At 40.9% G+C, this 26,474-nt stretch overlaps 3 protein-coding genes and 2 pseudogenes across 10 annotated transcripts; 4 read left to right on the forward strand and 1 right to left on the reverse strand.

The window, feature by feature from the left end:
• Positions 1 to 55: 55 nt before the first annotated feature.
• Positions 56 to 3,356, forward strand: LOC110112717 (annotated as a pseudogene).
• Positions 2,993 to 5,782, forward strand: LOC110112725 (pentatricopeptide repeat-containing protein At2g02980, chloroplastic). The gene is made up of 2 exons (XM_020845039.2): positions 2,993 to 3,356; positions 3,620 to 5,782. The coding sequence occupies exon 2, from the start codon at positions 3,660 to 3,662 to the stop codon at positions 5,454 to 5,456; it is 1,797 nt and encodes a 598-aa protein (XP_020700698.1). The 5' UTR covers positions 2,993 to 3,356; positions 3,620 to 3,659; the 3' UTR covers positions 5,457 to 5,782.
• On the forward strand, positions 5,608 to 23,789 carry LOC110112724 (pentatricopeptide repeat-containing protein At2g02980, chloroplastic-like). Of its 8 annotated transcripts, none has more exons than XM_028695900.1 (4): positions 5,608 to 5,673; positions 15,463 to 17,298; positions 17,380 to 17,517; positions 23,134 to 23,789. In XM_028695900.1, the coding sequence occupies exons 2-3, from the start codon at positions 15,506 to 15,508 to the stop codon at positions 17,423 to 17,425; spliced, it is 1,839 nt and encodes a 612-aa protein (XP_028551733.1). In that variant the 5' UTR covers positions 5,608 to 5,673; positions 15,463 to 15,505; the 3' UTR covers positions 17,426 to 17,517; positions 23,134 to 23,789. The 8 variants fall into 8 exon arrangements, with proteins under 8 accessions (XP_028551733.1, XP_028551734.1, XP_020700696.1 ...); XM_028695901.1 differs by having other exon boundaries at positions 5,615 to 5,673; positions 15,466 to 17,298; XM_020845037.2 differs by lacking the exon at positions 5,608 to 5,673 and adding an exon at positions 14,838 to 15,199.
• On the forward strand, positions 11,396 to 13,246 carry LOC110112716 (annotated as a pseudogene).
• Positions 23,739 to 26,468, reverse strand: LOC110112732. Its single transcript, XM_028695905.1, has one exon. It carries the CDS (start codon positions 24,456 to 24,458, stop codon positions 23,922 to 23,924), a length of 537 nt encoding a protein of 178 aa, XP_028551738.1. The 5' UTR covers positions 24,459 to 26,468; the 3' UTR covers positions 23,739 to 23,921.
• Positions 26,469 to 26,474: the final 6 nt, after the last annotated feature.

The raw sequence follows: 26,474 nt of genomic DNA on the forward strand, positions 1-26,474 counted from the left end.
CTAGTAAATGTTGATTGCCCCTAGCTTGAGTTTTTAGGACAAAAAGGATGGCAGAATGGTATCATTGCTCTCGTGTATTTTATCTTGCATAATAAAAGGCAATAGTCCCCTCATTAACATGTACTCCCAATGCGGCGACATCAAAGTCGCCCGCACCATCTTTGACCATGGGACCGACCTGTGCATCGTCTCTTACAATTCCATGATCACAGCCTGCGTGCAGAGCAGTCGACCAAGCGAGGCATTGGCGTTGTTCCGAGAGATGCAGTATAGGCGGCTCCGTCCTACCAACATCTTGATGCTTGGCATTCTCACTGCCTGCACTTTGATAGGGGCGCTTCACCGTGGAAAGTGGATACATGAGTATGTGAAGAAGAACGGCTTATCATCCTATGTTAAGGTGAACACAACACTCATCGACATGTATGGAAAGTGAGGTAGCTTGGAAGATGCTATCAGAGTGTTCAACGGGATGGAATTTTGAGATACTCAGGCATGGTCGGCCATGATAGTGACTTATGCGATTCATGGATAGGGTATTTTGGCACACAAGCTGTTCGACGAAATGCTCCAGAAGGGAGATAGACCGGACAGCATAACCTTTTTGGGAATCCTATACTCTTGCAGCCACTCGGGCATGGTTGAGCAAGGCCTTGGATATTTCCGCATTATGTACAGTGATTACGGAATCCGTCCGGGAAACAAGCATTATGGTTGCATCGTTGATTTGCTGGCTCGAACGGGGAAGTTGGAAGAGGCTTATGATTTTATCAATGGTTTGTCGATCGAGCCAACGCTGATTCTGTGGAGGACTTTGCTGTCAGCCTGCGCAGGGCATGGGAATGTTGACCTCAGTAAAAAAGTGTTCGACATAATCATTGAATTGGATGATTCACACGGCGGTGACTATGTGATCTTATCAAACATGTGCGCATTGAATCGAATGTGGGAGGATGTGAACGAGATTAGAAGTTGATGGGTGGGAGAGGGGTGGTGAAGGTTCCAGGATGCAGCTCCATTGAGGTTGATAGCAAGGTGCACGAGTTCTTCGCCAGTGATGGGAAGCATCCAGATTCTAAGAAGGTTCATAGGATGGTGGATGAGATTATGGAGCAACTCAAGGTGGTTGGTTATATCCCTGATACTTGTAAGGTGCATCATGTGGATCTCACGGAGGAGGAAAAGGAAGTGAGCCTTAGATATCACAGCGAGATGCTAGCGATCGCATTTGGGCTCTTAAAAACGCCGCCAGGTTCAACTATTCGGGTAGTGAAGAATCTCAGAATCTGCAGTGATTGTCACTCAATGGCGAAGCTGGTTTCCATGATGTTTAGGAGGTAGATAATCCTTTGGGATCTCAATCCGTTCCATCATTTTGCAGTTGGACAATGCTCTTGTGCTGACTATTGGTAGAAAGAAGCACATGGCTTGCAAATTCAATGATGTTATGATGATGGTCAATGGAGACCAATTATAATAATTCATGGAGATACGAGGTTACCACCTCTTAAAAAGTCAATATGACTTTCATGTAATAACAAAATCATTCCTTATCTCAATATCTTGAAATTCAAACTCTCCATTTCTTCAATAATCCCAACTAGTAATGTTGATTGCCAATTTTTAGGACAAAAAGGATGGCAGAATGGTATCATTGCTCTCGTGTATTTTATCTTGCATAATAAAAGGCAATAGTCTCCATCTTTGAAGATTTTGTGTAGTTAAACTCACCAAAAGACAGGTGAATTAAATGTAATATTGACTATAAGCTTCTTTCAAAATTCACGAATTCAAATCTCATACAATGAATGTCTTCTGAGATTTGGACAGTTTAACCACAAAAATTATATATTCTTATGTTAGATATTATTGCGGACAAGAATATGTGCTGGATATAGTTAGAAATTTTCGTCTTAACGTTGTACGGATATCTAGCACACAAACAGAAGAAAAAGAAACTCTAGAATTTTATGTGGAAAATTCTAGAAAAGGGAAAAATCACGGGGTCATGCCCAGTTGAAATGATTATACTAGTATTTGATTGTATTACAAGTGATTGGCTCGTTCCTAAAATAGAAAACAATCATATTACAATAATCAATCGTCGGGTTGGGTGGTCGGACGAAAATACGGCTTAAATTGACGGTCGTGCAGAAATCCGGTGTTAGTCGGTTGTCGTGCAGAAGTCCGACATCAATCGACGGTAGGGCAGAACTTCGACATTGGGCAGAAATCCAGCGTCAGTTGGTGGTCGGGTAGAAGTTCGACGATGGCCGAGGTGTTTGTTGGCAAGAGAACTCAAGTTTCTCTTCTTCCATTTCTTTCTTCTCTTCATCTCTTTTTGCTTGGGGTCTCCTCTCAAAAAAAATGAGGGGTCTATTTATAATTTTCTGATAGTGGCATAGCTAGTAAATAGGAGGAAGATCAAGGATAAATTGGGAGTGGTTTGAATGGATGTCCGATGTTAATTCCTTTGATCATGGATTGTTTACTAGATATTTGAATGTCTTAATGATATCAAAATTTGGAGATCTTGGGCTTGGATTTGTCACATCGAGTCGCTCGATTCGACTATAAGCATGTCACGTTTGGTAATCTAAGTTATGGTTTGAACCTTCCAAATGCACTTCGGGTCTTTGATTTGGACTCATTTGGGCTTGGATTGAGTCGAAGTTGGTATCGTTAGGTGCATATTTCATGGACGTTCAGTTTGAGTATAAATTTGCTGAAAGTAGAGTTCATATAGTCCAAGATTTAATTTTTGAAATTTCCAACTTGATTTTGCTTTGAGATTCGTGCCCTATTAAGATAAATTTTCGATGATATATCAGATATATATAATGAAAACAAAACCCCAAAAAATATTGTTTAGGTGTAGATTCATATGATTAAACATTAATGAATAAATAATTTAATTATTAGGCTTAATAAAATGATTTCATGAGCGGCTATTAAATTTCCAAAAAAATTTATATTTCCTACTGCTTTTCTCTGCTCCGCTCGACTCCTATTTCCTCCCGGCCTTCGCGATTCGTCTGCTCCGCTCGACTTCCTGCTTTCTCCCTTCTCCACTGCCATAAGCCGCCCGACGTTTTCGTGTCCGCCTCAAAAATTAGAAAAATTTACCAACATCCTGCACTCTTTCTTCCACCTTGCTTTTTTTTTATTTTTTTTTTTAATTTTAATACTATAGAGTTCGGCTAGGCCTATACCTCTTCCACGCAACCTCTTCCACCCAATCGATCCTTGAAGACAACCTACTAGGAACTTGCGGTGCTCGACGCCTCCACCAATCGACCTCGCCGTCTCCAGCAAACTGCAGAACGCCTTGCCATACACGCCAGTAGATCTCGCAGGTGTGTAATTTTGAATGTACTTTTTTTAAAAAGTTTCATGTCAAGTTTTTGTATTTTTAATGATTTATAGGGTTTTTGATAGTTTCAATATTTTTCAAACGGTTTAAAATTGGAAAGAACAAAAAAATTCAGCAGATTCAAATTTACATCAGCCGAAAATGTTGAGTTCAGGTGTTTTTGTATTGATTTTTTTATGTTGGATAATGAATATTATTATATTTTGAAACCTTCACATTTATATTAATTTCCTATCCTTCCAGCAGACTCATTTCTTCTACATCCTCCCAGAAAAAATCTGCTGAAATGTCGGCAAGCGCAGCCGCAATGATGATAACAACTGTGTCTCCTGCCATTGTTCAAAAATCACAGGAGTCCTTGCCTCTCAGCCTCCTACCAAAATGCTCCTCCCTCCGAGAAATCCAACAGCTACACGCCTTCGCCATCAAGTCCCGCCTTAATTGGGGCAACTCCTTCCTCTCCAAGCTCATCAACGCCTTGACCCTCAATTCGGCGCCTCCGTCCATGTACCACGCCCACAAGCTGTTCGACCAAATTTTCCATAGGGACGTTGTACTATTCAACACACTTAGCCGGGGTTACTCACGTTCGCATGAACCGCACCAAGCCATTGTCCTCTTTTGCCAGATGCTTGAGGCTTCCATCGCCCCTGATGCATACTCCTTCCCCTCCCTGCTCAAGGCCTGTGCATCCGCCCACGCCCTCTGTGAGGGGAAGCAGGCGCATGCGACTGCCATCAAATGCGGCTTTGCTTCTAACACCTTCGTGCTCCCCACCCTCATTAACATGTACTCCCAATGCGGCGACATCAAAGCCGCCCGCACCATCTTCGACCATGGGACCGACCTGTGCGTCATCTCTTACAATTCCATGATCACAGCCTGCGTGCAGAGCAGTCGACCAAGCGAGGCATTGGCGTTGTTCCGAGAGATGCAGTCCAGGCGGCTCTGTCCTACCAATGTCACGATACTCGGAGTTCTTGCCGCCTGCGCTTTGATAGGGGCGCTTTATCTTGGAAAGTGGATCCATGAGTATGTGAAGAAGAACGGCTTCTCATCCTATATTAAGGTGAACACAGCACTCATCGACATGTATGGAAAGTGCGGTAGCTTGGAAGATGCTATCGGAGTGTTCAACGAGATGGAGTTTCGAGATACCCAGGCATGGTCGGCCATGATAGTGACTTACGCGATTCATGGACAGGGTATTTTGGCACTCAAGCTGTTCGACGAAATGCTCCAAAAGGGAGTTAGACCGGACAGCATAACCTTTTTGGGAATCCTATACTCTTGCAGCCACTCGGGCATGGTTAAGCAAGGCCTTGGATATTTCCGCATTATGTACAGTGATTACGGAATCCTTCCGGGAATCAAGCATTATGGTTGCATCGTTGATTTGTTGGCTCGAACGGGGAAGCTGGAAGAGGCTTATGATTTTATCAATGGTTTGTCGATCGAGCCAACGCTGATTCTGTGGAGGACTTTGCTGTCAGCCTGTGCAGGGCATGGGAATGTTGACCTCGGTAAAAAAGTGTTCGACAGAATCATTGAATTGGATGATTCACATGGCGGTGACTATGTGATCTTATCAAACATGTGCGCATTGAATAGAATGTGGGAGGATGTGAACGAGATTAGGAAGTTGATGGGTGGGAGAGGGGTGGTGAAGGTGCCAGGATGCAGCTCCATTGAGGTTGACAGCAAGGTGCACGAGTTCTTCGCCAGTGATGGGAAACATCCAGATTCTAAGAAGGTCCATAGGATGGTGGATGAAGTTATGGAGCAACTCAAGGTGGTTGGTTATGTCCCTGATACTTGTAAGGTGCATCATGTGGATCTCACGGAGGAAGAAAAGGAAGTGAGCCTTAGATATCACAGCGAGAAGCTAGCGATCGCATTTGGGCTCTTAAACACGCCGCCAGGATCAACTATTCGGGTAGTGAAGAATCTCAGAATCTGCAGTGATTGTCACTCAATGGCGAAGCTGGTATCCATGGTGTTTGGAAGGCAGATAATCCTTCGGGATCTCAATAGGTTCCATCATTTTGCCGTTGGACAATGCTCTTGTGCTGACTACTGGTAGAAAGAAGCACAATCTTGACTCTTTCCCCCACCTTGCTTTTTTTTATTTTTATTTTAATACTATAGAGTTCGGCTAGGCCTATACCTCTTCCTCCACCCAATCGATCCTTGAAAACAATCTACTAGGAACTTGCGGTGCTCAACGCCTCCACCAATCGACCTCGCCGTCTCCAGCAAACTACAGAACGCCTTGCCATACACGCCAGTAGACCTCGCATGTGTGTAATTTCTGAGTGTACTTTTTTAAAAAGTTTCATGTCAAGTTTTTGTATTTTTAATGATTTATAGGGTTTTTGATAGTTTCAATATTTTTGAAACGGTTTAAAATTGGCAAGAACAAAAAATTTCAGCAGAATCAAGTCACCGAACACAGCTACTAACACAATTTTTCATATGTAAATAGGGGTGATGTAGAAATTGATTATGTTAACAAGAGAGCTTTAAATAATATAAATATTTGAATATTTGATATAAATTTTACTCTAAATTTGAATAATTCCTCACGAAAAATTAATAAATTCAAGCAATATATAAAAACAAATAAGTGTAGAAAAGATATTGAAAACTATGCACAAAGATCTTGTACACAAATTTGTCTGGATGATAAGTGAGCTTATTAGTAGGCAACCTCTAAGAAACCCGACCAGAAACTCGACCTAAATCAGACCCAAAAAATTTCAGGTTTGGGTCAACCTGTTTGTCTGACGGGTCGGGTTCAGGTTGACACGAAAACTCGAAATCAACTTGAGCTTGACCTGCGAGCCACCGATTTGCACGTACCAGTCGGTCTCGAGTCCAGTCCGGCTTGTCGCACCCATCCCATCGCATTGTGTCGGGTATCCTATTGTCCTGCCTCGACCTTGCGTCCCACACGTTCGGTCCGGCCTCGGTCTTGCGTCTCGCACTCGCCTCCTTGTGTCATCTGCAATAGTGAAGCATGCACTCGTGGCTCGACCAATCAACCCACATCCTGCGCAGCCGCACTGGCCTCTCCTGCAGCGCTTCCGAACTCAGTTGCCCATCCCTCCCGTGTCATGCCCTCGCGTCTGTGTTGAAACTTGTTCAATATGAATTAGGTTGTTAAACCTAAGCTTATGTCCCAGCGACTAACCAAGAGGGGGGTGAATTGGTAATTAAAAATTTTTACCCTCTTTTAAAATTTTATACCGAAAATTTACTTTAATGAATTTTGTAGAAAAAGATTTTTCAACCACAAGTTAAACAGTAAAAACAAAAGATAGCGAAAAATAAAAAGACAATATTTATAGTGGTTCGGTCAAACACGACTTACGTCCACTCCCCGGAGGCACCCTCCAAGTATTGCACTAATACCACTAGTGACTCTCCTTTTGCACCCACAGCAAGGAAGAGAAGCCTTTACAAAACTCTCTTCCACCACTACCCGGTGCGGCAGAGAACCGTCGTCCTTTTACACTTTTCCCAGTGTTGGCAGAGAATCATCCGTCCTTTCACACTCTCCCAGTGTAGGCAGAGAACCATTCGTCCTTTCACACTCTTCAAGTGTGGGTAGAAAACCCTACGTCCTTTCACACTCTCCAAGTGTGGGCAGAGAACCAAATCTTTTTGACAGATCTTTTCATAAGAAATCTAGAAGGAAGAGAGAAAAGAGTGAAATAATAAAAAACCACAAGTAGAGATTTTTACTTTTGAGTACCAAATAAATCTTTCACGTTCCAGTAGTAAGAATCCTCCTTCAAACACTCTCTCACACTCACTTCTTGAGTCTCCCTTCAATTGGCACGAAGATCAATAGGCAAAATGATTAAGAGGCAATTCTAATTGGACTTTATATAGGAAAGACGCAAAAAATCGTCCAAAAATTGCTGATTTTCAAGTCTGTACATAGTGGATCCTCCCGTACGATCGTGGATCGTCCTAGACGAACTTACTTAAATCAGTTGCATATGAACCCAATGTATATTGGTACGAACAGACTTCATACCCGATTATCTTCCCGTACGAACTAAGTTCGTCCGGTATGAACAGTTATACCATGGGTCGGTTTCGACAAACTGCTGGAAGTTATCAAAATTAGAAAAGATAGAGCATTTTAGTCTAGGGACGAATAAGAGTTTGTCTGGACGAAATTTTTATAGAGAGCATTTCGTCCTGGGCCGAATAGGAGCTCGTCTGAACGAAAATTTTCCAGAGAACATTTCGTCCTGGGACGAATTAGAGTTCATCTGGATGAAATTTTTATAGAGAGCATTTCATCTTGGGCCGAATATAGGATTTCGTCTGAACGAAAATTTTTCAGAGAGCATTTCGTCCTTGGACGAATTGGAGTTTGTCTGGATGAAATTTTTACAGAAAGCATTTCGTCCTTGCACGAACAGAATTTCGTCTGAACGAAAATTTTCTTGAGAACATTTTGTCCTGGGATGAATAGAAAAATTCATCTGGACGATCAGGACTTAGAAAAATTTTCTCACTCACTCTTCGTTCCATTGCTCTTCCGAGGGAATAATTGACTTGATCGTCCCGTACGAATATAGTTCATCCAGTACGATCAGTATGAATTTTAAAGATTTCCCCAAGTGTGTGTGTGCTAAGTTACTTAATTACAATCACTCTTCAAACTCAATACAATGAAAAGTACAAGCTTCAATTTACAAATTATCTCATGCTGAATTTTCATTTGAAGTCTTCATTAGTCTGGAGTTCGATTTTCTTGAAATGTTAGTCCACACAAGAGCAAAAATAATTCTTCTAAAAAGTGTTAGGAGAAAATAAAACTTTAAAACAATAATATTTGGAATCATCAAAACTTTACAAGTTGCAATAATGTAAAATGTGCAAATAGCAACTCTCTTAACAATCTTCCTCTTTTTGAAGATGGCAAAACAATTATTGTTTGTATAAATTTCAAATTGTAAGAATCTCCTAAACTCCCCATGAATTGATGAACATATGAAAGTTAGGAGGCATTGCTTAACAATTTTATCTTTTATCTCATTTTTTTTTATACAAACAGATACAATACGAAGATTAAAAAATAATAATACTTACGATACGAAACAAGCACACAGATACGATACAGAGCATGAGTTTCTTATTCCTTTGGGAAAGAATGATAGGCTATTTTTATTTTTTTTTATGGAAGTAACGGAATTGCAGGTCACATTTCTTCTACTTCGTCCAGAGCATGAGTTTCTTATTCCTCTTTACAATGCTGGCAACACAACTTATATTTTTCCTCATAATCGGTACGGCGTTCATCTCCAATGTGCTCTTTTTCAGATCTGTGCTTTCTCCTTGTTGAGAAATTTGTTTTGTTTGTTGTTTGTTTGTTTGTTTTTTTAGAGAGGGCTATGATGAGTCATATGCCCCTAGGGGTTCTCCTTGATGGCATCTCTTATGTGGTGTTTTTTTACATGCTTGAATTAGGCCTTAATGCGCTGTTTTGCAACAAGCAGGATTTAATTCTGGCTTCGGTTGGGGTGGCTTTCTTAATGTTTTCTAAAGAAGTTTAGGGTTTAGGAATCTTGGTGTGTATTGTATTTACAACTTCCTGAGAACCTAGATTGCATGCCTTCTTACCTTCCTAGCCTCGCTTCTCTCCAAAAACTTTACATTTATAGGGTTTCTCAGCTTTATTTCCAATGCTCTTCTCAAAGATTTGAGACAACTGAATTTATTACTGGCCTTTCCACCATGCATTACTTTATAGTTACTGAATTCTGCCAAGCTTAATCTTGATGGATGAAGCACTAGCTACACTACAGCTTGTTTATTGCAGCACTTGCTAACTTTCGGGACAAAATGGATGAAGCATTATTGTCTGCTTCAATTTTAAATAAATGGGCTGCTATATCTATGCAGATATATAGATTGATAAGAAGAACAATATTTGGTACCATTTGATTGCCCATGATATTTTTCATCAACCAAGATGAAAGGAGAAATTAAAAACAGTTAATAAAATATTTTATATCTTTCAAACATCAATCCTTTTGTATCCATGATTGTATATATTTCACCGTTGATTGGGTTCTTATTTAGAGATTTTATATAGTTCAAATATCAATGGTTCATAAAATTGTTCCGTCACTTATGATACTTTAATACGGGCTCTAAGAAAGATGTATATCGCTAGGGATCAAAATTTAGAATCAGGTGCTAGAATTCAAAATCATAATTCCTCATAACTCTTTAATGCCCGTCTTCAGTAATAGAATTCAACTCTACTCAATCCCTTGCAACACTTCGGAGAGTTTAATATATTGCTATTGCGTCCAGGAGTATTAGCGGCGGTGGAGAAATATAAAGTTTATCATTTTAGCGTTGTACGAAAATGCGGCATGCAATCAGATAAGGAGAGAGGATCTAGCATTTATGAGACACCAAGATTTTTAGGTGGAAAACCCCTAAAAAGGGGGAAAAACCACGAGGCCTAGCCCAGTTCGAATGAATCCACTAGTATTTGCAGTCGATTACAAATGAGGTCCTTCCTTGGGAGAAGGCCTTAGCTTTATGTACTTCTTATAGAATACATTACATGATGTAAATATAAAGAGTCACTACTGATGTGTTTGCTTGGTCGGGAGGACCATTGGTAGGAGACTGGGGTCAGGAAGACCATTGTCTGGTGATGGATGTCAGAAAGATTGTAGCCTTCAGGAAGACCGTAGTCGGCTGGTGACGGAGGTCGAAAGGACTGTAGTCGGTGGGTGACGTAAGTCAGGAGGACTGTAGTCGGCAGGCAATGGAGGTCGGAAGGACTGTAGTCGGCGAGCAACGTAAGTCAGAAGAATCGTAGTCGGCGGGCGACGGAGGTCAGAAGGACCGTAGTCGGCGGGCAACGGAGGTCAGAAAGATTGTAGTCGGCGGGCGACGTAAGTCAGGAGGACCGTAGTCGGCTGGCAACGAAGGTCGGAAAGACTGTTGTCTGACGACGAAGGCCAGAAAGATGGCGTCAGGTAGAAGTTCAATGATGGAAAGAAATCCATCTTCGGATAGAGGTCCAGCGAAAGTTCGATAACTGGTAGAAGTCCGACGTCAGATAGAAACTTGGCGAAGAGTGAAGGTCAGAAGTCTGATGTCTGTTGGTGGCTGGGGAGAAGAACCCCGGCATCAGTTGGGATGATTTTAGGCATCAGGAGGGAACTTTGTCGTTACTTGGGAAGAATTTCAGCATTCCGTGGAAGTCGGGCAGAATTCTGGCGTCCCGTGGAAGTCGGGCAAAATTTCGGCGTCATTTGGAGTTCGAGTGGAACTCCGGCGGTGGTCGAGGAGGAGCTAATTATCCTTCTTCTTCTCTTCTTCTTCTCTTCTTCTTGCTTCTGTCCCCTCTTATGAGCAATAAGGGCTCTATTTATAGTTTTTCTGGAGTGGCATGGCCCGTAAATAGATGAGAGATCAGGGCCGAATCGGGAGTGGTTTGAATGGACGGCCGATATTGAATCTCTTGATCTTGGACCGTTCGTCAGACATTTGAAAATCTTAATGATGTCATAATTTGGCGATCTTGGGCTCGTTGGATTCGTCTCGTTGAGCCGCTCGATTTGACTATAAGCTTGTCAAAATCGAAGACCGTTTGGCAACTCAAATTGTGGTACGAGCTTTCCAACAGGGCTTTGGGTCTTCGATTCGGAACCATTTGGGCTCGGATTGAGTTGAATTTGATGTCGTTGGGTTCGTATTTCCGAGATGATCAGTTCGACTGTAAGTTTACTGAAATCGGAGTTCAGATGATCCCAGATTTAATTTTTGAAGTTTCCAAGTTGATTTTTGCGGCGAGATTTGTGCCCGGTCAAGATAATTTCATATGAATTGCTAAAATACGAAAAAAAAAAACTCTGTATATATTTTATGGAATATTTTTTTATGTTGGATAATGAATATTAGTATGTTTTGAAACCTTCAAATTTATATTGATTTCTTATCCTTCCAACAGACTCATTTCTTCTACATCAGTAACGCACATAAATATGAAATAATAATCCTCCAAAAAAAATCGGTTGAAATGTCAGTAAGCGCGGCCACAATGATGATAACAACTGTGTCTCCTGCCATTGTTCAAAAATCACAGGAGTCCTTAACTCTCAGCCTCCTACCAAAATGCTCCTCCCTCCGAGAAATCCAACAGCTCCACACCTTCGCCATCAACTCCCTCCTTCACTGGGGCAACTCCATCCTCTCAAAGCTCATCGACGCCTTGGCCCAAAATCTGGCGCCTCTGTCCATGTACCACGCCCACAAGTTGTTCGACTAAATTTTTCATAGGGATGTTGTACTATTCAACACATTTAGCCGTGGTTACTCACGTTCGCATGAACCGCACCAAGCCATTGTCCTCTTTTGCCAGATGCTTAAGGCTTCCATCGCTCCTGATGCCTACTCCTTCCCCTCCCTACTCAAGGCATGTGCATCCGCCCACACCTTCTGTGAGTGGAAGCAGGCACATGCGGCCGCCATCAAATGCAGTTTCGCTTCTAACGCCTTCATGCTCCCCACCCTCATTAACATGTACTCCCAATGTGGCGACGTCAAAGCCGTCCACACCATCTTTGACCATGGGACCGACCTGTGCGTCATCTCTTACAATTCCATGATCACAGCCTGCATGCAGAGCAGTCTACCAAGCGAGGCATTGGCGTTGTTCCGAGAGATGCAGTCCAGGCGGCTCCGTTCTGCCAACATCTTGGTGCTCGGCATTCTCGCCGCCTGCACTTTGATAGGGGCACGTTACCTTGGAAAGTGGATCCATGAGTATGTGAAGAAGAACGGCTTCTCATCCTATGTTAAGGTGAACACAGCACTCATCGACATGTACGGAAAGTGCGGTAGCTTGGAAGATGCTATCGGAGTGTTCAAGGGGATGGAGTTTCGAGATACCCAGGCATGGTCGGCCATGATTGTGACTTACGCGATTTATGGACAGGGTATTTTGGCACTCAAGCTGTTCGACGAAATGCTCCAGAAGGGAGTTAGACCGGACGACATAACCTTTCTGGGAATCCTATACTCTTGCAGCCACTCGGACATGGTTGAGCAAGGCCTTGTATATTTCTGCATTATGTACAATGATTACGGAATCCTTCCGTGAATCAAGCATTATGGTTGCATCGTTGATTTGCAGGCTCGAATGGGGAAGCTAGAAGAGGCTTATGATTTTATCAATGGTTTGTCGATCGAGCCAACGCTGATTCTGTGGAGGACTTTGCTGTCAGCCTGCGCAGGGCATGGGAATGTTGACCTCGATAAAAAAGTGTTCGGCAGAATCATTGAATTGGATGATTCACACGGCGGTGACTATGTGATCTTATCAAACATGTGCGCATTGAATCAAATGTGGGATGATGTGAAATTGTGAACGAGATTAGGAAGTTGATGGGTGAGAAAGGGGTGGTGAAGGTGCCAGGATACAGCTCCATTGAGGTTGACAGCAAGGTGCATGAGTTCTTCGCGAATGATGGGAAACATCCAGATTCTATGAAGGTCCATAGGATGGTGGATGAGGTTATGGAGCAACTCAAGGTGGTTGGTTATATCCCTGATACTTGTAATGTGCATCATGTGGATCTCACGGAGGAGGAAAAGGAAATGAGCCTTAGATATCACAGCGAGAAGCTAGCGATCGCATTTGGGTTCTTAAACACGCCGCCAGGATCAACTATTCGGGTTGTGAAGAATCTCAGAATCTGCAGTGATTGTCACTCAGTGGCGAAGCTGGTATCCATGGTGTTTAGGAGGTAGATGATCCTTCGGGATCTCAATAGGTTCCATCATTTTGCCGTTGGATAATGCTCTTGTGCTGACTATTGTTAGAAAGAAGCACATGGCTTGCAAATTCAATGCTGTTATGATGATGGTCAATGGAGACCAATTACACTAATTCATGGAGATACGAGGTTACCACCTCTTAAAAAGTGAATATGACTTTCATGTAATAACAAAATCATTCCTTGTCTCAATATCTTGAAATTCAAACTCCTCTCCATTTCTTCAATAATCCCAACTAGTAAATGTTGATTGCCCCTAGCTTGAGTTTTTAGGACAAAAAGGATGGCAGAATGGTATCATTGCTCTCGTGTATTTTATCTTGCAAAATAAAAGGCAATAGTCTCCATTTTTGAAGATTTTGTGTAGTTAAACTCACCAAAAAACGGGTGAATTATAAATGTAATATTGGCTATAAGCTTCTTTCAAAATTCACGAATTCAAATCTCATACAATGAATGTCTTCTAAGATTTGGACAGTTTAACCACAAAAATTATATATTCTTATGTTAGATATTATTGCGGACAAGAATATACACTGCAATATAGTTAGAAATTTTCGTCTTAGCGTTGTACGAATATCTAGCACACAAACAGAAGAAAAAAAGAAACACTAGAATTTTATGTGGAAAATTCTAGAAAAGAGAAAAATCACGGGGCTATGCCCAGTTGAAATGATTCTACTAGTGTTTGATTGTATTACAAGTGATTGGCTCGTTCCTAAAATTGAGGACGATCATATTACAATAATCAACCGTCGGGTTGAAATTCGGCGATGTTTGGTGGTCGAACGAAAAATACGGCTTAAATTGACGGTCGTGCATAAATCCGGCATTAGTTGGTTGTCGGGCAGAAGCCCAGCATCAATCGGCGGTAGGGCAGAACTTCGACGTTGGGCAGGGGCAGAAATTCGGCGTCAGTCGGTGGCTAGGTAGAAGTTCAACGATGGTCGAGGAGTTTGTTGGCAAGAGAACTCAGGTTTCTCTTCTTCCATTTCTTTCTTCTCTTCATCTCTTTTTGCTTCGGGTCCCCTTTCAAAAAAAAAGGATGGGTTTATTTATAATTTTCTGATAGTGGCATGGCCAGTAAATAGGAGAAAGATCAAGGATAAATTGGGAGTGGTTTGAATGGACGGCCGATGTTAATTCCTTTGATCACGTACTGTTTACTAGATATTTGAATGTCTTAATGATATCAGAATTTGGAGATCTTGGGCTTGGATTCGTCACATCGAGCCGCTCGATTCGACTATAAGCATGTCACGTTTGATAATCTAAATTATGGTTTGAACCTTCCAAATGCACTTCAGGTCTTCTATTTGGACTCATTTGGGCTTGGATTGAGTCGAAGTTGGTATCATTATGTTCATATTTCTTGGACGTTCAGTTTGAGTATAAGTTTGATGAAATTGGAGTTTATATATTCCCGGATTTAATTTTTGAAGTTTCCTACTTGATTTTGCTTTGAGATTCGTGACCTATCAAGATAAATTTTCGATGATATATCAGATATATATAATGAAAACAAAACCCCAAAAAATATTGTTTAGGTGTAGATTCATATGATTAAAGTCATTAAACTTAATGAATAAATAATTTAATTATTAGGCTTAATAAAATGATTTCATGACCGGCAATTAAATTTCCAAAAAAATTTCTATTTCCTACTGCTTTTCCTCTGCTCCGCTCGACTCCTATTTGCTCTCGGCCTTCGCGATTCGTCTGCTCCGCTCGACTTCCTCCTTTCTCCTTCTCCACTCCCATAAGCCGCCCGACGTTTTCGTGTCCGCCTCAAAAATTAGAAAAATTTACCAACATACTGCACTCTTTCTCCCACCTTGCTTTTTTTTTTTTTTAATACTATAGAGTTCGGCTAGACCTATACCTCTTCCTTGAAGACAACCTACTAGGAACTTGCGGTGCTCGACGCCTCCACCAATCGACCTCGCCGTCTCCAGCAAACTACAGAACGCCTTGCCATACACGCCAGCAGACCTCGCAGGTATGTAATTTTGAATGTACTTTTTTTAAAAAGTTTCAGGTCAAGTTTTTTGAATTTATAATGATTTATAGGGTTTTTTTATAGTTTCAATATTTTTGAAACGGTTTAAAATTGGCAAGAACAAAAAATTTCAGCAGATCCAAATTTACATCAGCCGAAAATGTTGAGTTCAGGTGTTTTTGTATTGATTTTTTTTTTGTTGGATAATGAATATTATTATTTTTTGAAACCTTCACATTTATATTGATTTTCTATCCTTCCAGCAGACTCATTTCTTCTACATCCTCCCAAAAAAAATCGGTTGAAATGTCCGTAAGCGCATCTGCAATGATGATAACAACTGTGTCTCCTGCCATTGTTCAAAAATCACAGGAGTCCCTGCCTCTCAGCCTCCTACCAAAATGCTCCTCCCTCCGAGAAATCCAACAGCTCCACACCTTTGCCATCAAGTCCCACCTTCATTGGGCCAACTCTTTCCTCTCCAAGCTCATCGACGCCCTGACCCTCAGTCCGACGCCTCCATCCATGTACCATGCCCACAAGCTGTTCGACCAAATTTTCCATAGGGATGTTGTACTATTCAACACACTTAGCCGCGGTTACTCACGTTCGCATGAACCGCACCAAGCCATTGTCCTCTTTTGCCAGATGCTTGAGGCTTCCATTGCCCCTGATGCCTACTCCTTCCCCTCCCTACTCAAGGCCTGTGCATCCGCCCACGCCCTCTGTGAGGGGAAGCAGGCACATGCGGCCGCCGTCAAATGCGGCTTCGCTTCTAATGCTTTCGTGCTCCCCACCCTCATTAACATGTACTCCCAATGCGGTGACGTCAAAGCCGCCCGCACCATCTTTGACCATGGGACCGACCTGTGCGTCATCTCTTACAATTCCATGATCACAGCCTGTGTGCAGAGCAGTCGACCAAGCGAGGCATTGGTGTTGTTCCGAGAGATGCAGTCTAGGCGGCTCCGTCCTACCAATGTCACGATGCTCGGAGTTTTTGCCGCTTGCGCTTTGATAGGGGCACTTTACCTTGGAAAGTGGATCCATGAGTATGTGAAGAAGAACGGCTTCTCATCCTATGTTAAGGTGAACACAGCACTCATCGACATGTACGGAAAGTGCGGTAGCTTGGAAGATGCTATCGGAGTGTTCAAGGGGATGGAGTTTCGAGATACGCAGGCATGGTCGGCCATGATTGTGACTTACGCGATTCATGGACAGGGTATTTTGGCACTCAAGCTGTTCGACGAAATGCTCCAAAAGGGAGTTAGACCGGACGGCATAACCTTTCTGGGAATCCTATACTCTTGCAGCCACTCGGGCATGGTTGAGCAAGGCCTTGGATATTTCCGCATTATGTTCAGTGATTACGGAATCCTTCCGGGAATCAAGCATTATGGTTGCATCGTTGATTTGCTGGCTCGAACAGGGAAGCTAGAAGAGGCTTATGATTTTATCAATGGTTTGTCGATCGAGCCAACGCTGATTCTGTGGAGGACTTTGTTGTCAGCCTGCGCAGGGCATGGGAATGTTGACCTCGGTAAAAAAGTGTTTGACAGAATCATTGAATTGGATGATTCACACGGCGGTGACTATGTGATCTTATCAAACATGTGTGCATTGAATCGAATGTGGGAGGATGTGAACGAGATTCGGAAGTTGATGGGTGAGAGAGGGGTGGTGAAGGTGCCAGGATGCAGCTCCATTGAGGTTGACAGCAAGGTGCACGAGTTCTTCGCCAGTGATGGGAAACATCCAGATTCTAAGAAGGTCCATAGGATGGTGGATGAGGTTATGGAGCAACTCAAGGTGGTTGGTTATGTCCCTGATACTTGTAAGGTGCATCATGTGGATCTCACGGAGGAGGAAAAGGAAGTGAGCCTTAGATATCACAGCGAGAAGCTAGCGATCGCATTTGGGCTCTTAAACACGCCGCCAGGATCAACTATTCGGGTAGTGAAGAATCTCAGAATCTGCAGTGATTGTCACTCAATGGCGAAGCTGGTATCCATGGTGTTTGGAAGGCAGATAATCCTTCGGGATCTCAATAGGTTCCATCATTTTGCCGATGGACAATGCTCTTGTGCTGACTACTGGTAGAAAGAAGCACAATCTTGCACTCTTTCCCCCACCTTGCTTTTTTTTATTTTTATTTTAATACTATAGAGTTCGGCTAGGCCTATACCTCTTCCACCCAATCGCTCCTTGAAGACAACCTACTAGGAACTTGCGGTGCTCGACGCCTCCACCAATCGACCTCGTCGTCTCCAGCAAACTACAGAACGCCTTGGCATACACGCCAGTAGACCTCGCAGGTGTGTAATTTTGAATGTACTTTTTTTAAAAAGTTTCATGTCAAGTTTTTGTATTTATAATGATCTTGTACACAAATTTGTATGGATGATATTTGAACTTATTAGTAGGCAACCTCTAAGAGCACTGACATAAAAACTTATGCGAGAATGGAGAGAGTAAGTGGGAGAAAGAGAGCTTTGTAAAAAGTAGGGGTCTCGATTTGTTAACAAACTCGTGATTCGAGCTTAGTAAGGCTCGGCTCACAAGCTTGCGAGTTGGCTCGTAATAATATAACTGAATTATTTTTGTACTTACTACTTAGTCAATCTTTTTTCTATAAATAAAAAATGTCAAAAGAAAATAAATAATGCTTTTCAAAAAACGGACAGCTTGAGTTAAGCATTACTCGAGCTCGAGTTAACTCAACTCGGTTACAGCTTTAGTAAAGAGTAGTCCAATAACTAAAATATATGTAATTCAAGTGCTCAAGAATATGTCAAACATTCAAAATGTTTCTCTTCACCATTTATTTATAAAGATCTAAGCGTTACAAGAAATGCTGCATCAAATAAAATGAATAAAAAAAATGCAATGCTTAATCACTCTTAGCACAAATTGTCTTAGACATGTGTCGCACTTTGGCTGGCTAGAGGTAAGATGGCTTTACTTGACCTTGAGTATTTGTCTCGAGGTGAGTTTAGTAGTGTGAGTGCATGTTCAACCAGGCATAAGCAAGATCGTTTACAAGTCTTGAACTTAGAGATATGTGATTGGCAAGTGCTTTGAAGTTGTTGGTGACATGTGATGGAGCTTTAAATCATCTAGAAATGAAAGGAGAGTGAGCTTAAGTTATGGCAATTATTGACTCGACCTGAATCAAACCCAAAAAATTTCAGGTTCGGGTCAACCTGTTTGCCTGACGAGTCGGGTTCGGGTTGACACGAAAACCCGAAATCAACTTGAGCTTGACCTGTGAGCCACCGATTTGCACGTACCAGTCGGTCTCGTGTCCAGTCCGGCTTGTCGCACCCATCCCATCGCGTTGTGTCAGGTGTCCTATTGTCCTGCCTCGGTCTGGCGTCCCACACATTTGGTCCGGCCTCGGTCTTGCGTCCCGCACTCGCCTCCTATGCTCACCTGCAATAGTGAAGCATGCATTCGTGGCTCAACCGATCAACCCCACATCCCGCGTAGCCACACTGGCCTCTCCTGCAGCGCTTCCGAACTCAATTGCCCATCCCTCCCATGTCATGCCCGCGCGTCCGAACTTAGCACTCGCCTGCATCAGGTATTTGCATCTTGGTTCGTGGGTCTGGTCGAGTCAACTTGGTAACCTGTGCGGATCAGGTCCGAGATGGAATTCCTGACCTGCTTGTAAAATTGAATCCGGTTAGGGCCAACCCATTTGGAATGGGTCAATTCGGGTTGGACTTGAATTTGACTTATTGACTCATTTTGACACCCCTATTACGAGGAAGATAGGTTTCATGGTTGATTGATTGTCATAGGGCAAGTTAAGAGCATGTCATGTAGATGATTCCTTGTAGCTAAAGTGGTGAGTATGAATGATGATACTCCATTGTGGGTGATGGCGAGCATGATTCACGATGACCCTTGGTTGTTTGTGTGGGAGGAGACTCTACTCGAAGCTAGACTCATGATCTTTGGGGAGAGCTTCTTTGTGGGCTCACAAAGTGGGAGCTCTTCTATCATCATCCGTCTAGTATCTCCTAAATACCTGAAAATGCACCAAAAGATGAACTTCATATGATTCAAGGCTTAAGTACATCCCTAGCCAACACTCACATTAGGATTCTACTACATCATGCAATAATCACAAAATCTTCAAACAAAAAAATCCTATACCATCATATGAAGTTCAAACAAAAATTTCAAGTGAATGCAACTTAATCTCTCCTACACTGAATAAGTACGGCCCTCAACTCTTTAATTAAGAGAAATTTTTCAAGAACTAAGTTTTACAAAGCGTTGAAAGTGAATAAAAACCTCACCTTCTAATTTACTTATAATCTATCTCAAATTCTAGATTGATGTATAAAATGATGACAATTGCTCACAAGATTAAATAGAATGTGTAAACAATTAAACTTACATATCACAAAGTATCCTAATAATTGAGTTGAGATAAAGATACTACTAATAGATTTTACACGTCAACGAAAATATTAAATGATTATATAGTTGTGTCCTTGATGGCGTACTAGTTTACTTCTAAATGAAAACTAGTAAAATTAATTTTTGAAGACATGTTACACTAGTAGATTTTGGGAAAATTAAATTGACATTTACGAGAAAAATATCATGCTGCTAATAGATTTTACGACTAGGAACCATTCATGCAATGTCTTCATCTAATTCATAGAGAAAAATATCATTGAAACCAAGTGACTATATTAAAAGATAGATTCCCAAATGATTAGTTATTGATGGAAGCTTTGTTAATAATAAAATTGATAGCATCTTAATCTACTACTGCCTATATATGTAGATTAGAAGTCAATAGAGATCCCTATTAAACTTGAGGTGAAGCTGTAAAGTTAAAAGTTCATGTAGAGTCAAATAATGCAAGATATGTTGGACTGAAGATACCGAGATAAAAAAATTCAAATATATATATATATTAAAAATGCGAGCGAAGGAGTACTTTAATGCTAAAGGATTTTTTTTGTGTAGACGAGGGTATATTTAGATCAATTAAGATAAATTCACATACACATTATGCAAGATTTAAATTCAATACCTCTTAGTTGGTAGTTAAAAATCCCAATCAACAAATCAGAATAAAATAAGGATTGCCCCGTACCTTCAAAAAAAAATGCAGAATAAGAAGGTTTCCCTTTTCACCATTTGTCAATTCTTAAAAAAACTATAGCATGAATTTCTTATAAACTAAATTTTAGTAGTCATTTTTCTCACCATCTTTCCTTCCAATATATCCACTATATTTTTAGGCCTCTTCATTGATTTTTTCTTGCATAAACTTTGATTCTTTCAATGCATGTTTTAAAATTATTAATGCACCTGAAATAACAAAATTACATTTACAAGAAAACGTTAAATTGCATGTCCGAAAATTCATAGAAGAAATAGGACCCAAACTAAAATTTTCAAGAAAGCTTGATGTAGGAATTAATAATAATAATTGTATATAGTATATTTTTAAATGCACTAAACGTATATATATATATATTAAAAGAACTTAAATAGTCAATAGTGGCATATGTGTTGATAAAAATCCTTGAGATATTTGTGATTGATTCATTTTATAACAAAAGAACGCCAACGGAGGGCAAGTTAGCACACAGCAAAATCAATAGAAGTTTAAAACAATAGAAAACGCTATTTAAAAGCAAGCTTTACATATAGCACATACCCTCGGGTAATCTGGTTCCTCCTCAATTTTGTGACATGCTTGTTGCTCCTTTATCCTTTGAGGAAGTTAGAAAGGCTGTTTTTGATGGGAATGAGAACACTGCCCCTGGGCCTGATGGTTTTTCCTATGCTTTCTATAGGAAATCTTGGCATTTTATTGGTTTGCAAGTGTTTAATGCTGTAAATAATTTTTTTACTAATGGTTCCTTGCCGAGAGGTGTTAAGGCTACAGCCATAGCTTTAATACCCAAATGTTCTCATGCTGCAAACATCAATGACTTCAGGCCCATATCACTCTGCAATGTTCTTTACAAAATTGTTGCCAAAATTCTTGCAAACAGGTTGAAAGTGGTTCTACCGCACATTATACACGAAAGTCAATCCGGATTTATTACAAATAGATGTTCTACTGACAACATTATCCTTGCTGCTGAAATTCTTAGGGATTTTAAGGGTTCTGAAAAATATTTTGGTGCTAAACTTGATATAAAAAAGGCTTTTGATACCGTCTCAAGGGAATACATCATTGCTAGACTTTCTCAGAAGGGGTTCCCTACTGCTTTTGTTAAATGGATTAAAGGTTGCATAAGTGATGTTCATTTTTCCATTTGTTTAAATGGATCTCTTGAAGGCTTCTTCAATTCTTCTTCAGGACTTAGGCAAGGTTGCCCCTTATCACCCCTTCTTTTCTGTATTGCTATGGATGGCCTTTCTCAAATCCTTTCTGACACTCACAATTTCCAAGGCATTTATTGTAAAGATCTTCTTATTAGCCACTTGATGTATGCTGATGACCTTTTAGTGGTTGGCAAATCCTCCATTGAAATTGCTACACAACTGAACAGATGTTTACAGATATTTGGATCGCTATCTGGCCTTCACATTAACTCCAACAAGAGTGCCATCATGTTCTCATATCATAGCCTGGAAAATCAAAGGATTTGTGATGAACTTGACATTCATAATGTCAATCTACACCTTACTTACTTGGGCATCCCGATTTCTACAAAAAGACTTAAAATTTCTCACTTCCAACCTCTTCTGAGCAGAATTTCTGCTCTACTTGCTGGTTGGAAAAATAAGTTTCTCTCTTTTGCAGGTAGGGTCCAATTTCTCAAATTCACTATCTCCAACACCCTTGCCTATTGGATTCGGGGTTCCATTATACCTAAAAGTTGCTGTGCTTCTATCAATAAACTTTGCGCAAAGTTTTTATTTCATAACAACTTGGTGGATAGGAAATTACACTTTATATCTTGGGCCACTACCATCCTTCCTAAATCTAAGGGTGGGCTTGGTATACCTTCTATTGAGGCTCTCTATTTTGGGGTTTTGTGCTCTATCATTGGTAGGTTTTATAACAATCAAAACCTCCTAACTCTCTGGTACAAAGCCAAATTCATATCTCCTTGGAAACCTCCACCAAGCACTGCCTCCAAATTCTGGAAGAGAATTTCGGAGACTGCCTACAAGATTAAGGATGAGCTAAATTTTTCTGTGTCCAATTTCAGTGATTTTGCTTTTTGTTGGGACCCGTGGCTATCTGGTAATTTCATTGGAGAGGCTGTGTGTGTTTTGGATGCCTCTTTGGTGAAAGACTTATTTTTTAACAATACTTGGCACCTTCCTACTACTATTCCTTTGAGCATTAAAGATCAAATTATGGCTGTGGAAATCAATAGGAATAATGAGGTCTTGTGGAATGGTTCCCATAAGTGGTTATTCAAAAACTTTATTGAGTTTTATTATGCTTCCTTGCCGAATGTGGGCTGGTGTAATTCTATATGGCATAAATCCCATGCATTGAAATTTGCATGTTTTGCTTGGATGGCAAGATTGGGTAAGTTCAAAACAGCAGATAATCTTCTTTTACGTGGCATTCAGGTGCCTTTGAATTGCTCTTTATGTTTGGGAAATCTGGAGAATCATTCACATTTATTTTTTTCATGTGACTTTACATACTATGTTCTGAAAACTATTCTGCCAGATTTCAACTGCTTTTTACTTAGGCCAAATTTATCTCAGACTCTTGAATTCATTGAGAACTCGGCCAGGTTCAACAAAACAGAAAAAAATTTCTGTTTTCTTGCTTTAAGTTGCATTATTTATCATATATGGAGAGAACGCAACAACAGACGCTTTTCTGGTCTTAGAATCAATGTGGCTAGATTGATTTGCAATATCACTTCGGCATTAAGATTGAAAACTTTAAAATGGAAATACAGAGAATTATTGCTGTGCAGGTTCTATGTTATTTAGCTTGGCCGGCCTTCTTTCTCCTCTGGAGGGTTTCGATTTCTGTTTTGGCCTTTTGGAACCTAAATCCTGAAGTCGGTTTCACCTGGTTCAGTTTTGCTATTCTGATTTTTTATCAATTTCAGACCTGGGACAGGTTTTTTTGGAAATGTGGCTTTTTTGTTTCGCTTCCACATTCCAGTTTGCTTATGGATCTTTTTACCAGCACCTCTCGGGTATACATCAAAGACTATGGCAGTATTTTTGTGGTGGTCATGGGCCAAATGGACGATGATGAGCAAGGACTGTCTCTCCGAGCTATGGAGGGTCTTTTTGGCAACCTGACTCGTTTTTGTGGCTTCTTCTTGACTAGCTGGAGGCACTGTGATGGCCAGTTTTGCTGGGTTACTCGACGCTTACTCAGGTTTTGTGGGCAACCAGTGCCACCGTCTGCTTCAATTCAATCTAGATTCTGAAATTACTTGATGATTGAGACAGCGCCTGATTTCTGAGTCTAATGTTGTTGCCAATTTCCATTTACTTTTCTCTGCTATAGTCTTTGAGAATTTTGTTTAGTTTTAGCTCTTTGCCTTTCTTTCCTACTTGTTACTTGTAATTTGAATTTCCTTTTTTAATATATGGGCTTTTCACGCCCCGGGTTTACAAAAAAAAAAAAAAAAACATATAGCACATACCTCAAAACAAAAAGTTAGACGAGAAATCTTAGCGCCCGCCACCCCCCAATGACACACACACACACCCTCGATCACATGAGGGAAAAAAAAAAGAAACAAAATCAAGCCGTGGGCGTAACACCGAGGATATTAATCCTTCGTGCAGTAGGCACCACCGCGCAACTCTTGCTCCTTGGAATCCCCAACTTATAAATATCCCCATCAAAGTCATCGCATGGAGCATCCTCATCAATCCTCCCAATAGCAGGCGCCACGCTTTGGCTCCTTTTAATCGCTTGTGCCATCCCTGCAGCTGCATCATCATGATCTTGCTTAGAATTCGCGCGAATAAGCTCCTTAAAATCATCATCCCGGCCACTCCCTCCTCCAAAGCCATTTGAGTTCCCAAATGCGTTGACGCTGCGAGCGCGCGGCATCATCGCCACCATCCCTGCAGTAACTCCCGTCATTGGGGCTCCACGCCCACCTCCACCTGCTCCTGCGCAACCACCGAGGCTTTTCACGTACATGTCACGAGCGCATCGTAAGGCTCTGAGCGGGGCCTTCATGCACCGCATAAGACTGCTGCTCTTCTTCTTATGAGACGCCTTTGTCGCGTTGTTTTTTTGCTGGCCCATCGCTGCTACTTTCTCTGTCATCCTTCTTGAGATTTACGAAGGGATATCGATGCTCTACAGTCTTCTGTCTTCACACACCTATATATATAGAGAGAGAGAGGACCGGTTCAACGGTACGGTCGGGAGAAAGACGTCATAAATTCATTAACGAAGAATAAAAAAAATTGTTTGCCAATTGACAATGTCCGCCCAGTCTCTATCTTTAATTTTTAGATATATGACATTAATGATGTGTGATGATTCCCTTCTTCGATCAACTGTATTTAATTTGTTTGTTGGAGGATATTTATAAATGTTTAAAGGATTGAAAACACTAGATAGATTATTAATTAACAAGAAAAATTTGTCTGGCTTGCTTGCTTATCAATCTATATCATGAAGTGCATGGTTGGCATCATAAATTGCTAAATTTAACTAACGGCGATAATTTTCAAGCAATATTTAAGAACTTCTAACCTGCTTGTGAAACGTGTCATTTAACATAATTCTAATAGCGTGCCATTTTGAACAGATTAAAACGAACCCTGTTGCACGCAACTAATATATATATTTAAATTAATTTTTTTAAATTAAAACACGAATTATCTAAACTTCGATTTTTATTAAATTAAACATTTTGACCAGAGGAAATATCGGCACAAAAAAAAGATCCTGTCCAAATTCAAATTTTTTGAAATCAAGCATTTTCAGCGCATTAAGAAAGTATGAGACGTTAATAGGTGGCTAAATAATGTTCAAATCTTCGTGCTTATAATAAAATTGGGCATCTCGATGCGATGAATGCAACAAGCCCAAGAGTATATAATTCTAATATCATTAAAGCAACTAAATGTGGAAAGACATGTCTAATGAGGTGCATTCGAATTTTCTCTATATTTATGGAGTAATATTCTCAAATTCTATAAATAAACCCACACTATCCACATGAAGGGGAAATACATTGGCTTCAAATTAAAGAGAGCTCAAATTCTCTAAGAAACCAGGAGCTCCACACGAGCACCATTATCAAATCATTGTTTGACCGCCATCATCGAAACATCACCCATTATGACAATTGGACCATTGATCGACCAAGATTGTTGGACCACCACCCAACCAATTTTTTTGTACCATTATCATCCAACCACTATACTCGACTATGATCCCCCAAATTCTATCTCCTGATTGTAAGCCTCCCACCATTGTTGCTTCATTTGACCTTTGTTGTCTGAATTTTTTTGTACCATTATCATCCAACCACTATTTTGTACCATTATCATCTCAAGCCACCTTCTTTGCCTCAAATTCAGATCCTTCTGAGTGAAAATGTACTTCAAACTCTTGTGATCTGTGAAGATCTCACATCTGACGCCATACAAATAGTGACGCCAAATCTTCAAAACAAAAACAACTGCAACTAATTCCAAATCATGTGTCGGGTAATTCTTTTCATGTGGTTTTAACTGTCTCGAAGCATAAGCAATTACCCTACCATGCTGATGCAGCACACATCCCAAACCTTTTAGTGAAGCATCACTGAACACTTGAAATCCTTCCGTACCTGACGGTAGTGCTAACACTGGAGCTGAGGTCAGACAATCCTTCAATCTCTGAAAACTAGCCTCACACTCTGGTGTCAAACAAAAGCTACTGACTTCTGAGTCAGTCTCGTCAGAGGTGTAGCAATATGAGAAAATCCTTTCACAAACTTTCTATAATATCCAGCCATGCCTAAGAAACTACGTACCTCAAATACCGTAGTAGGCCTTGGCCAATTCGCAACAGCCTGAATCTTCTGGTGATCAACAGAAATACCTTCACCGCTAACCACATGCCCCAGAAATGAAATGTTCTTCAGCCAGAATTCACACTTGGAGAACTTAGCATACAACTGATGCCGTCTCAGAGTCTCCAACACAATGCTCAAATGTCTGGCATGATCATCCTCAGAAGCAGAATATACCAGAATATCGTCGATAAAGACGATCACAAACTGATCCAGATACTCCTTGAACACTCTGTTCATCAGATCCATGAAAATAGCAGGTGCATTGGTTA

Source organism: Dendrobium catenatum, unplaced genomic scaffold (assembly GCF_001605985.2).
Source record: "Dendrobium catenatum unplaced genomic scaffold, ASM160598v2 fragScaff_scaffold_705, whole genome shotgun sequence".
NCBI classification, from domain to species: domain Eukaryota; kingdom Viridiplantae; phylum Streptophyta; class Magnoliopsida; order Asparagales; family Orchidaceae; genus Dendrobium; species Dendrobium catenatum.